The 13,061-nt window shown below is 35.4% G+C and overlaps 1 protein-coding gene and 1 pseudogene across 7 annotated transcripts in view; one reads left to right on the top strand and one right to left on the bottom strand.

The window, feature by feature from the left end:
• PTPN4 (protein tyrosine phosphatase non-receptor type 4) overlaps window positions 1-13,061 on the top strand; it is a 271,666-nt gene that overhangs the window by 149,998 nt on the left and 108,607 nt on the right. For 3 of the 7 annotated variants that reach the window (XM_053597538.1, XM_053597534.1, XM_053597535.1), the window contains exons 5-6: window positions 10,807-10,849; window positions 10,927-11,026. The exons of 1 other annotated variant lie outside the window; for it this stretch is intronic. In XM_053597538.1, coding sequence (XP_053453513.1) covers window positions 10,807-10,849; window positions 10,927-11,026 — 143 coding nt within the window. The remainder of the gene's footprint in view (window positions 1-10,806; window positions 10,850-10,926; window positions 11,027-13,061) is intronic. 3 more of the 7 variants (XM_053597536.1, XM_053597539.1, XM_053597537.1) reach the window with 2 other exon arrangements.
• LOC128590260 (chromobox protein homolog 3-like) lies at window positions 790-1,325 on the bottom strand (annotated as a pseudogene).

The raw sequence follows: 13,061 nt of genomic DNA, 5'->3' as shown, positions 1-13,061 counted from the left end.
TGATTAGGCTTCTATAAGCCAAGTGTACGAATGGCTTACTAGAGGAATCTTTAAATGACCATTTAACTAAGTCTTATTTGTTTACCTCATTAGAACACACCAGGATTTGTCTAGTTTCCTCATGTGAGTGGTGAGGTTATTGGTAATGATAAAGCTTTTCCTTTTAGAAATTTTGTAAATACAATCTTGCATTTATATGACTATACATACAGATTCTGACGTGGCTGCCTTTAAAGTATCTGTTTAAATTGTCGAATTAAGAATCAATTATTTAATTGGAAACATTATGGCTTCAGGAAAATTTTCTATTCTTACATTGCTCAGAATGATGGTATTGCAGACACCTTGGCTTACCTGTAATTTTTGTTTTGGTGAATGTTTAAAACAAAGAAAATCATTTATATATGCATGTTACATATACATATACAGAAACAAATTAAAACAAAAAACCCAGAATGGTCCTTAGGCAAAGAGTTAAACACAAGTTCTTACTGAATAATGGCTATGGAAATTTCCCTTAGCATTTAAAAAAGCTGTTCTCTAATGCAGAGAAAATAATATACCATAGTATCAATTTTTTTTTTTCTGATAAAGGAAGCAACTAGAGAAGCTTTTATTTGTTCAAGGTAACCAGTGCTATTGATGCAAGCCCCCCAGTGACTCTCCCAGTACTACTTTCAAAATGAATGTATCAAACTTGATTTATTAGAATATAGTTATTTCTTCACACTTGTCAATCAAAAACCAAGACCCATTTATACATATATATATAAATAGCAATGCAAACAATTACTGAGCTTCATCTTCTAGACAAGAATGCCAAGTTAGTCTATCTTCATAAAAAGCAATAACAATCTGAGGACACTTCATATTTGCCTCTTTTGCCAGCCCCAAATCTGCTTCATCTGAATCTTTCCACTTCATAAGAAGCATTAATTCTCCACTGTTGACTGTGACACCAATTATACTTTTAGGATCAAAACTTCTGGCAAAGCCTCTTGGTTTGTCTGCAGCATCTGTTTTCTTCTTTGATTTGCTATCATCCGATTCACTGTCAGATAAAGATTTTCTTTTTGTATCATCTTTTTCTTTACCAGCTTTTTGAGAATTAAGGAATGTTCCAATTAACTCTGGACAATCTAAATTTTCTACAGGTTACCAAGTATCGTCAGCATCTGTAAATCCCTTCCACTCAGGAAATACTCCACCTTCCCATTTACTACTTGTCAATCCAGAACTTTTTCCACCACAAATTCTTCAGGCTCTGCCTCTTCAACCTTTTTACTCTTTCCATTCTGCTTCTTTCCCATTTTTTGCAATGTAGTTTTATTTTTCATTGCAGACTTGAAGAGCTATTATTCACCAACTCTGAGCTGCTCTGGGTCACAAGTCTCCAGATGCCAAATTTTCAACACAATGGTACAATGAATGCAAGAAACAGGGAAACTTGGCCTACTCAAAGGAATAAAAACAAATCTCCAGGGATAGCCCCTGTAGAAACACATGCATTAGATCTATTAGACAAAGAATTCTAAACAACTATCTTCAATATACTTAAAGATGTAAAGGAAAACACAGACTGAAAAATAAAGGAAATCATGAAAACAATATGTTAACTAAATGAGAAGTTTAGCAAAGAGGTATTATTTTCACAAAAAGAATCAAACACATTCTGGAGCTGAAAATCAATAGCTGAAGTGACAAATTCACTAGGAGGTTTCAATAGCAGACTCAAAAAATGCAGAAGAAAGAATCAAAACTTGAAGAAGTTCATTTGAAATTTTTAAGCCTTGAGGAGTGAATAGAAGGGACTTGCAGGACATCATCATGTAGACCAATATATGCATTATATTGCTCCCAGATTTAGGAGAGAAGAAAGGGGCAGAGATACTACTTAAAGAAATAATGGCTAGAACTTTCCAAATTTGTAGAAAATTGTGCATATACAAATACAAGTTCACTGGATTTCAAGTATGTTAAAGAAGACAGTCTTGAAAGCACCAAAATCAAAGTGACTTGTCAGGTACAGTAGATTCTCAATAAAATAATCAGTGAATTTCTTAGTTCAAACCTTGAAGGCTAAAAAACACAACTAAGAATTTTATATTTGGCAAAGTTGACCTTCAAAAATGAGAGAGAAGGCCAGATGTGATGGCTCATGCCTATAATCCTAGCATTCTGGGAGGCTGAGATGGGTGGATTGCCTGAGCTCAGGAGTTTGAGACCAGCCTGAGCCAGAGTGAGACCTCGTCTCTAAAAATAGCTGGGCATTGTGGTGGGCACTTATAGTCCCAGCTACTGGGGAGGCTGAGGCAAGAGGATCACTTGAGCCCAAGAGTTTGAGTTTGTTATGAGCTATGATGACATCATGGCATTCTACCCAGGGCGACAGAGTGAGACTCTGTGTCAAAAAAAAATATTTTTAAATGCCATAATTTTAGTATGCCATATTTATCCCCCCTGGCAATAACAAAATAGTTGTAGAATATACATAAAAGGAAATAAGAGCAATCAAACTGTGTCACTACAAAAACATCAACTGAAGGTAGTAATAGAGGAAATGAGGTGGCTCACACCTATAATCCTAGCATTCTGGGAGGCTGAGATGGGCAGATTGCTTGAGTTCAGGAGTTCCAAACCTGCCTGAGCAAGAGCAAGACTCTGTCTCTACTAAAAATGGAAAAATTAGCCAGGCATTGTGAGGGGTATCTGTAGTCCTAGCTACTCAGGAAGCTGAGGCACAAGGATAGCTTGAGCCCAAGAGTTTGATGTTGCTATGAGCTACATTGATGCGAGGGCACTCAATCCCAGGACAACAGAGTGAGACTCTGTCTTAAAAAAGAAAGAAAAAACAGGAAATGAGAGACAGAAATGCTAATGACACATGGAAAACAAATAATAACATTCAAAACGATGTCAGTCTTCTAAATACAAATAGATTAAATTTCTTAGTGGAAGGACCTAGATAAGAATAAAAGGTTTTTAAAAAGGAAAGAAAGAATAAAGAAAAAATGTAAGATCTAACTATACTCTGTAAACCACAGACTCATATTAGATCTAAGGACACACGTAAGTTGACACATTTTTCTCGAGTAGGCAGCTCCTATAAGTCCTGTGCAGCAATAGCCTCCTTTCACCAGTAAGCAGAAGAAAGACTATCTTTACCCTCCAGTTTCAAGAAGCTATCCTTCTTCTGGTAACAGACTGCATTTCTTGTTTTATTTATTTTATGTGTATATCTATAATTATTTTACAATTACTTCAAATGCTAGCTTATGGAACTATTTTGAAATCCTATATTTATGTTCTTTAAAAATATTTAAGCATCCTATTTAAAAAAAGAAGATATACATGTTTCTGTAAAAATACAGAAAACTGAGTGCACATTACTAAACATATATTGAAGATTTATTTACTATGTACTAAAAATTTTAATTTTATTATGAAAGTTAGGAACAACACTACTATGAGTTGGATACTATAATTCCCATTTTATACATAAGAAGATCAAGATACTGAGAAATGAAATAATTTACCCATGATCTCAAAACTACTAAATGATAAAATAGTTCTAGGGGTGTACCAAATTCGATAATGAACAGAGAGGGAACCCGATGAGACTGACCAAGGGAATAGTTAGGAGAAGATGTACTGCTGTAGAAGCAGCCAGTTGGGTAAACCCAGTTCCTGCTCAGGGGCCGTGTGGTAAGCAATTAGCAGTGTCTCCCACTAAGTGGGAGTACTTGTATTTGAAGAGGTAATCCAATGCCTTCAATTGGCTGGTGATAGGCAGTGGGATGGGGGAGAACCCCTTTGCCAAAGAGAATAGCTGTTACAACCTCCTAGCATCTTAGTCTATTACTAACCAACTATTGGAATCAACCTGTATAGGCTAACTGTTCTCCACAAATAGTCAAACATAAAATATTAACAGAATCTTACAGGCAATTTCATAAAAAATAAGCATTCAATAAAATAGACACCAATATTTGAGGAAGATCAACACTATGAAAGAGAGGCACGTAAATGAGCAAAACAAAGATTTTTATATAGGAGTGCAGTCCGTGAAGATAGCAGAAATAAAGGCTGGGTGTGGTGGCTTATGCCTATAGCCCTAGCATTCTGGGAGCCGAGGCATAGGATCCCTTGAGCCACAGGAGTTTGAGACCAGCCTGAGCAAGAGCAAAAGCAAGACCCTATCTCTACTAAAAATAGAAAAATTAGCTGGGTGTTCCAGCTGGTGCCTGTAGTCCCAGCTACTTGGGAGGCTGAAGCAGGAGGAGGAACGTTTACCAGCGGTTCTCAACCTGTGGGTCACAACTCCTTTGGGGGTCGAACGACCCTTTCACAGGGGTCGCCTAAGACCATTCTGCATATCAGATATTTATATTACAAGTCATAACAGTAGCAAAATTACAGTTATGAAGTAGCAATGAAAATAATTTTATGGTTGGGGGTCACCACAACATGAAGAACTGTGTTAAAGGGTCGCAGCATTAGGAAGGTTGAGAACCACTGGTTTAAACCTAGGAGTTTGAGGTTGCTGTGAGCTAGGCTGTTGCCATGGTACTCTAGCCTAGGGCAACAGGGTGAGACTATCTCAAAAGCTTAAGAAGATGGCTAAAATAGTGCCAATTTTGGGGATAATAAGATGAAGTGAATTTTTTCATGAAAATTGCAAAAATAGTGCTTGGAACATAACAAGTGCTCAATAAATATTAATACTCACAAACAAAAGAATAACCTTTAATTTACCTTGGCACAATTAGAGAGGATATTTCATTCATGCAAAGGATCGATGAAAAATTTCAGAAATTAAAAATTTAAGCATTTGAAAGACTGAATGCATTCATTAATAAATGCAGCAAATAGAAATAATATAAGCATATAGAATATTTTAATAAAACTATCAAGTTTAATAGACAATTGCATAATTACATTTTCTTTTTCAGTACTGACAGAACTTTTCTAGAAAGTGAAGATATGTTAAATTGTAGAAATTTCATTTACTACATTTTGGAAGATAAAAAAATGAACTTATTAAATGAAAAAGTGTGTAGAACAAAAAAGATTTTTTTTCAAAAAAAAAAAACAATGAAAAATTGGTTTGTCTTTGAGAAGGTTGGAAATAGAGTTTTATGTCTAAATAGAAATTCCTTCACAGATTGAAAGCGGATGATGAAATATCATTCCTGACTGCCACTATTCACTAGTTAATTGTAGTTTCTAATAAAATTACGGCATTTAAAATTCATATACAGTGTCCATAAAGTTCATGTGTTACTTTAAAGTAGACAACTGTAGATATACTATATATTATTTTTCTTTACTTTTTTTTTTTTTTTGGGAAACAGTCTGAAGCTGCCACCCTGGGTAGAGAGTGCTGTGGCATCACAGCTCACAGCAACCTCAAACTCTTGGGCTTAAGTGATTCTTTCCTCAGCCTCCTAGTAGCTGGGAACACAGGCGCCCGCCACAATGCCCAGCTATTATTTTTTTTTGTTGTTGTAGTTGTCATTGTTGTTTAACTGGCCCAGCCAGGCTTTAGTGTACATGGGTGATGGTGTAACCACTGTGCTATGGGTGCCGAGCCTGTTTCTGATAGTTAAGAAACTTTTCTCAGGCTCGGCGCCTAGCCCAGCTGTTATAATACTTACTTTTAAGATATAACAAAACAGTTACTATAGGTAATTCTACCCAACTTATGTTCTCAAGAGACTTGAAAACATTATGTCTCCATACAAAAATTTGTAATTTTAGAAGCTATGTGTGAGAGTGTCTAGTTTTCCTCACATATATATATATGTTGTCAGAACTTTTAGTCTTCGCCAGTATTTCTGTTGAAAAGTAACCTAATGTAGATTACATTTGTATTTCTCCAATTCTGATCATGATTATCTTTTCTGTTTTTTTCTTTTTTGAGACAGAGTCTTACTATGTCATCCTTGGTAGAGTGCTGTGGCATCATAGCTCACAGCAACCTCAAACTCTTGGGCTTAAGCAATTCTTTTGCCTCAGCCTCCCAAATAGCTGGGACTACAAGTGCCCACCACATTACGTAGCTAGTTTTTTATTGCAGTTGTCACTGTTGTTTAGCTGGCCCAGGCCGGGCTCAAAACTGCCAGCCTCAGTGCATGTGGCTGGCAACGTAACCACTTGGCACTGAGCCAAGATGATTTTTTCATATACTTAAAGAAATATGTAATGTTAAATGGCATTTAAATGGCTAAATGTTACCTTTTTTCAACTTAATGACAGGTTTTTACCATGAATGCTCTCTTTACTATCTGTATACACTGTCTCATATTGATACAGTATCACTCTATCTTCATAGTTTAAGGTCCTAGCTTATTGATGTCAGTGGTGAGGGCTATTAAATTTCTCAAAACTTAACCATGTACTCCTTCTTTTTTTTTTAACCATGTACTCCTTCTAAGCTGTGTCCACTTAAGACACCTATTTGTATATGGAAATGTATTTGTATTTCTTGTATTGGAATATTTTGAGGGAGAATGAGTGAGGAAGGTAAACTTTGGATAAATTAATTGATCCTGAATTTTGGTTTTTAAATAATTATTAAAGTGAATATAATTTATGAGTATTCCTAGAAAATATGAAGAAAAATCATTAGATTAATAGGTAGAAGGGTGGGATGATGGATAAATAGGTAGTAAATAGGGGAAACAAATGTGTCAGTTTAGGCTGAAAACCCTACCACCAACTATTGAACTATTCAACAGGTTTAGTCCTTCCGTAAATATTTTTAGTACATACTATATGCCAAGCCCTGTGCTGGATGTTGTCTATTTAATGTTTACTGAAGCAGATTTTATCCCTGACCTCATGGAATTTGTAATCCATTGAAGGAGACACGCAATAAAAAGGTAAACTCTGTAATCTCAGCACTTTTGGGAAGCCAGAGGAGGTTTGCTTGAAGCCAGGAGTTCAGGACCACCCTGGACTACATAGCAAAACATTCATAAATCGGTAGCCTTTATATATACCAACAATAGTTAAGCAGAAAAAACAGTCAAGGACTCTGTTCCATTCACAGTAGTGCCAAAGAAGATGAAATATTTGGTAGTGTATCTAACAAAGGATGTAAAAGATCTCTATAAAGAAAACTATGAAACTCTAAGAAAAAAAATAGCTGAGGATGTTAAAAATGGAAAAACATAACCATGCTCATGGCTGGGAAGAATAAACATTGTTAAAATGTCCATATTACCCAAAGCAATATACAATTTTACTGCAATCCCTATTAAAGCTCCACTGTCATACTTTAAAGATCTCGAAAAAATAATACTTTGTTTTATATGGAATCAGAAAAAAACCTCGAATAGCCAAGATATTACTCAGAAATAAAAACAAAGCAGGAGGAATCACGGTACCAGACCTCAGACTTTACTATAAATCAATAGTGATCAAAACAGCATGGTACTGGCACAAAAACAGAGAGGTAGATGTATGGAACAGAATAGAGAACCAAGAGATGAAACGGCTACTTAAACCATTATTTGATCTTTGACAAGCCAATTAAAAACATTCAATGGGGAAAAGATTTCCTATTTAACAAATGGTGCTGAGTGAACTGACTGGCGACCTGTAGAAGACTGAAACTGGACCCACACCTTTCACCATTAACTAAGATAGACTCTCAATGGATCAAAGATTTAAACTTAAGACATGAAACTATAAAAATACTAGAAGAAAGTGCAGGGGAAACTCTCGAATAAATCGGCCTGGGCGAATATTTTATGAGGAGGACCCCCCCCGGGGGGGGAATTGAAGCAGCATCAAAAATATACCACTGGGACCTGATCAAACTAAAAAGCTTCTGCACTGCCAAGAACACAGTAAGTAAAGCAAGCAGATAGCCCTCAGAATGGGAGAAGATATTTGCAGGTTATGTCTCTGACAAAGGTTTAATAACCAGAATCCACTGAGAACTCAAAGATACTAGCAAGAAAAGAACACATGATCCCATCTCAGGCTGGGCAAGGGACTTGAAAAGAAACTTCTCTGAAGACAGGCACATGGCCTATAGACATATGGAAAAATGCTCATCATCCTTAATCATCAGAGAAATGCAAATCAAAACCACTTTGAAATAACATCTAACCATAGTAAGATTAGCCCACATCACAAAATCCCAAAACCAGAGATGTTGGCGTGGATGTGGAGAAAAGGGAATACTTCTGCACTGCTGGTGGGAATGCAAACTAATACGTTCCTTTTGGAAAGATGTTTGGACATCACTTTAGGGATCTAAAAATGACCTGCCATTTGATCCTGCAATTACTCTACTAGGTATATATCCAGAAGACCAAAAATCACATTATAACAAAGATATTTGTACCAGAATGTTTATTGAAACCCAATTCATAATTGCTAAATCATGGTAGAAGCCCAAGTGCCCATCGACCCATGAATGGATTAATAAATTGTGGTATATGTACACCATGGAATATTATGCAGCCTTAAAGAAAGATGGAGACTTCACCTCTTTCATGTTTACATGGATGGAGCTGGAACATCTTCTTAGCAAAGTATCTCAAGAATGGAAGAAAAACTATCCAGTGTACTCAGCCCTACTATGAAACTAGTTTATAGCTTTCATATGAAAGCTATAACCCAATTATAACCTAAGAATATGGGGAAAGGGAGGGGAGGGTAATTGGTGGGACCACAGCTATGGTGCATCTTACAAGGGTACACGTGAAACTTACTAAATGTAGAATATAAATATCTTAACACAATTACTAAGAAAATGCCAGGAAGGCTATGTTAACCAGTGTGATGAAAATATGTCAAATTGTATATTAAAAAAACCCTTGTCTCTATAAAAAAAATAGTAAGAAGAAAAATTAGCCAGGTGTGGTAGTACACACTTATAGTCCTAGCTACTTGGGAGGCTGAGGAAGAAGGATTGCTTGAGCCCAGGAGGTGGGGGTTGCTGTGGACTATGATTGTACCACTATATTCTAGCCTAAGTAACAGGGAGAGACTCTGTCTTTAAAAAAAAAAAGTAATAAATTAAAAGGTTGAACAAATATAATTGAGGTAATGTTATGAAGGAATTTAATGTTCCTTGCTTGTTCATAAAAAAAACAACTGACTAAATGGGAGCTGTGTTGCATACTATAGGCAGGATGGTCAGTAAAGGCCTTTCTGAGGAGGTAGGATTTAAGCTTAGACTTATACGTAATGCTAAGAGGATCCAGCCATGGGAAAGCTAGAGAAGGACAGCCTATGAAAGGGAAACTTGAAATTTGAGGGCTTTCAGGTAGCATCTTGAGAAATAGAAAAGAGGCCATTGAGAAACAGAAGGAAGCCACGATGGCTAGGACTCAGTAAATTCAGGTGGACTCAGAAGAAATGAAGAGACCATTCAATCCATAGTAAGGACTTTGGACCTTGTAGAGAATTATCAAGAGGTATAGCAAAGAAGTGACATAATCTGGTTTACGAAGTCAGACAATTAAGTGCTGCATAAACTCTTTGGAGAACATCACTATAGTCACCTTCAAGGTACTTTCCTTGGGAAGCTATGCACTTTCTCCATCCTAATCTACCCTTCAATGCTATTTTAGAATTTTTTTCTGGCATGGTTATTAGAGCTATTGTCATGTGAGATCTGACAATTAAGTTCAAGAACTCGTCCCGGAGAAACATGCTACATACCTCACTCAATGCTGACTATCACTAAAGTCACTAGATGGCCAAGGGGAGTATTTCATGTGAAATCTGCCACAATTTTTCTACAGTGAGTTCATGAACTTATTGGACCTCGTATGTTATAAGACTCCTGAAGCTACTACTGTATGACGCTATGGAGGACAAAGAGGGTGGTGGTAATAAAAGAAAAAAAAAAACTAAGAGAGCAATGGCCAAAGCCTAGACCAGAAAGATAAGATGATAAATTTATAAATTCTAAGTATAGTTCAAAAATGGAATCTGCTAGATTTAAAGTGTTGGATGTTACAGATCATGGAGAGGAAAGATTCGTGGATTACTTTTAGCCGTTTGTTATTAGACTCTATTTATGTACTCTGCCTGGATTCAAATATGGGCAATAAAAGTTAGGTATGTACTGATATATAAGCTTATATTTATGTAGTCCTTTGAAAATGCTACCACATCTCGTACCTCATTTTGAGTTCTTTAATTTTTTTAACCAAAACATGTTGGTACTTTAAATTTGTCTAAATTCAGTTATAGTTTTCTAGAAGTAGAGCTTAACTGGGATTCAGAAGTATTGAGAACACTTGAAATCCTCACCCATAAACAGCATTCCTTCTCAAAACTAAACATTATCTCCTACAAAATTGGTGAGTTTTGGGGGGAGGGATACTTTATTTTATGTTTAAAGGAATAGGGTAGAAGTTACAAAATTTCTCTAAGAGTAGATTTTCAAGTTCTATAGTTAAGTTTTGTCTGAATGAAAGTATAAAGCCCAACATTTCCTTTTTATGAAAGGTAGAGAGAATTTAAAAATTTTCCGGACTGCTATAAAATTTAGTTAAATTAATGGAAATCACTTCAGATTGCTGTAGTTATTAAGCATCTTCATTTTGAAATAGAGGGAAATTAAAATCAGAATCTTGAAGTTACCACAAAGAGATGCAATGATTTCTAGCATAATTTTATAACATTTAATGTGGAAAATATTGTGATTTAATGTTTTCTCCTCCTTAAGCTTTTTCAGAAATGAAAATTTTAGTAGTAATTTCAAATGGAACAGATTTGTAAGAATGGATGTAATAGTTCCTCAAGGAAAAAAGAAATGTTTTATTTATTTTTCAGAGGTGGCTAGATCCAAACAAACCAATAAGGAAGCAGCTAAAGAGTAAGCATACATGTTTACTTGATGTTTTCCAAGTATATTTTATAAAGATAAAGTAGTAATATTATCTGATTAATTAGAACTGCATTTATTTATTCTAGGAGGATCTCCTTACAGTTTGAACTTTAGAGTCAAATTTTTTGTAGGTGACCCCAACAAGTTACAGGAAGAATATACAAGGTAGGTTTATGGAGCATATTTTTCTTGAAAATACTGTCAAAATTCTCAATTCTCATATGAAATTTTAATATTAGTTAGGCAAAAATAGATTATTGTGCTGTAATTCTGAGCTTCCTGATTAACACACATAAAAAATGGATGTTGGAAGATAGCTGTTTTTGTCCTCTTTTGGATGGCTGGGAGGGCTGTAAGGGATTAGAACTTTAGGGCCAACCTATCCAGCCACAAACAACCTTCTGCGTCAACAGTGGCTAAGTATTGCTGTAATTAACTGAGGTAATCAGATGTTTCTGAAATGAAATCCCAGGGATGGTGCATAGTGAGAATTTGTGTTTTTTTTTTTTTTTCAAGTAAGACATGTAAGAACATATTTTATATGTATTTCTTTTCATTGACAATATGACTTAATAAAATATCTAACCATTGTGACCAGGAATAAGGGTCAATAGGTACTTTTTTTTTTTTTTTTTTTGTAGAGACAGAGTTTCACTTTATGGCCCTCAGTAGAGTGCCGTGGCCTCACACATCTCACAACAACCTCCAACTCCTGGGCTTAAGCGATTCTCTTGCCTCAGCCTCCCGAGCAGCTGGGACTACAGGCGCCCGCCACAACGCCCGGCTATTTTTTGGTTGCAGTTTGGCCGGGGCCGGGTTTGAACCCGCCACCCTCAGTATATGGGGCCGGCGCCCTACCAACTGAGCCATAGGAGCCGCCCAATAGGTACTTTTTTTTCCTGGGTGTTTTTAATGTTTGGTTCTAAAGTAAATATAATGGACTTTATAATATAATGGATATTACAGGGAGTACGCTGGCATATTGAGGCCTTTACATGCCCACTTCACTACCCATTTTATGTCTGAGCATAGGTTTCTAATTTTTGTTGTCACTTCTACTTGACAAAGTACACATAAAATGATCCAGGTAAGCATTTCGATAGTATTCTTGAATATAAAGTGAAATGTTGAAGGTAGAAATAGAAATTCTGTGTGTTAATTGTCATTGCTAAAATAACCTGAATGATAACCTTGTGTATTACTTGAAAGACAGAACTAGTAATTACTTTCTTTAAAAGAAAGTATAAAAATTAACATATTATGCTTCCTGTAAAATTTTAGTTAGAAGAATAAAGGCTAGTGACAATATTCAGAATTATTTAAAAGATAGATATCAAATTAAAAATCCATACCTAAAACTTCCTATGGAAAGGATGTTAAATTAAGGTTATTTAATTAATTGCAGCTGCCAGACCTTAGGTGTTTGTCGAGTAGAGTTTTTAATAGTAGATCAAGTAAAAAAATTAGGTTGAAATTCTGAGAGTCCTTTCTGTGTGTTTGCAGAAGCAGTACAGGTATTACGTATGTATGTTACACACGCACACACAAAATAGGAGAACACAGGAATATAGGCTCTGGGTTAGGCAGTCCTAATGTTTGCAACTATAGTAGTAGACTCTAAGCTAATTTATCTTGAAAAGCAAAGTTGTATTATATGAATACCTTTTAGTTTATATTGTAGTTCTTAATTAGTCAAGTTTTGCTCTTGTTATTGTTAAATAATTAAAATAACAAGATTTTTTTCTTAATAAATAATTACCAGTATAATAAAACTCTGTAATTTTACATGAACTTCATTGAAAGTACAATGGATTAATAAAAATTGTGGATTATAAGGCATTGTTAAATGCATTTTATTCTTTCCTGTATAATTGAAATCAAGTAATAAAATATTCCATAGTATATGTTTTATGTAATCACTTTAAAATGCATAAGAAATATTTACAGTTAAAATATCAATAATTTGGGCGGCACCTGTGGCTCAAAGTGGTAGGGTGCCAATCCCATATGCCGAAGGTGGCAGGTTCAAACCCAGCCCCGGCCAAAACCCACACAAAAAAAAATATATATATATATATCAATAATTTAAAACTGGATTTCTAATAGATTTAATGTTTATGAAAAGTTAATGTTATGCAATTAAAATATTGTCTATTACATCCATGTAACAATATATTTCACTCGTAAAACTGTCTTGGAA

The sequence above is a fragment of the Nycticebus coucang genome, chromosome 7 (assembly GCF_027406575.1).
Source record: "Nycticebus coucang isolate mNycCou1 chromosome 7, mNycCou1.pri, whole genome shotgun sequence".
In the NCBI taxonomy this organism is placed as follows: domain Eukaryota; kingdom Metazoa; phylum Chordata; class Mammalia; order Primates; family Lorisidae; genus Nycticebus; species Nycticebus coucang.
This window is presented reverse-complemented; position numbering and strand designations above follow the sequence as displayed.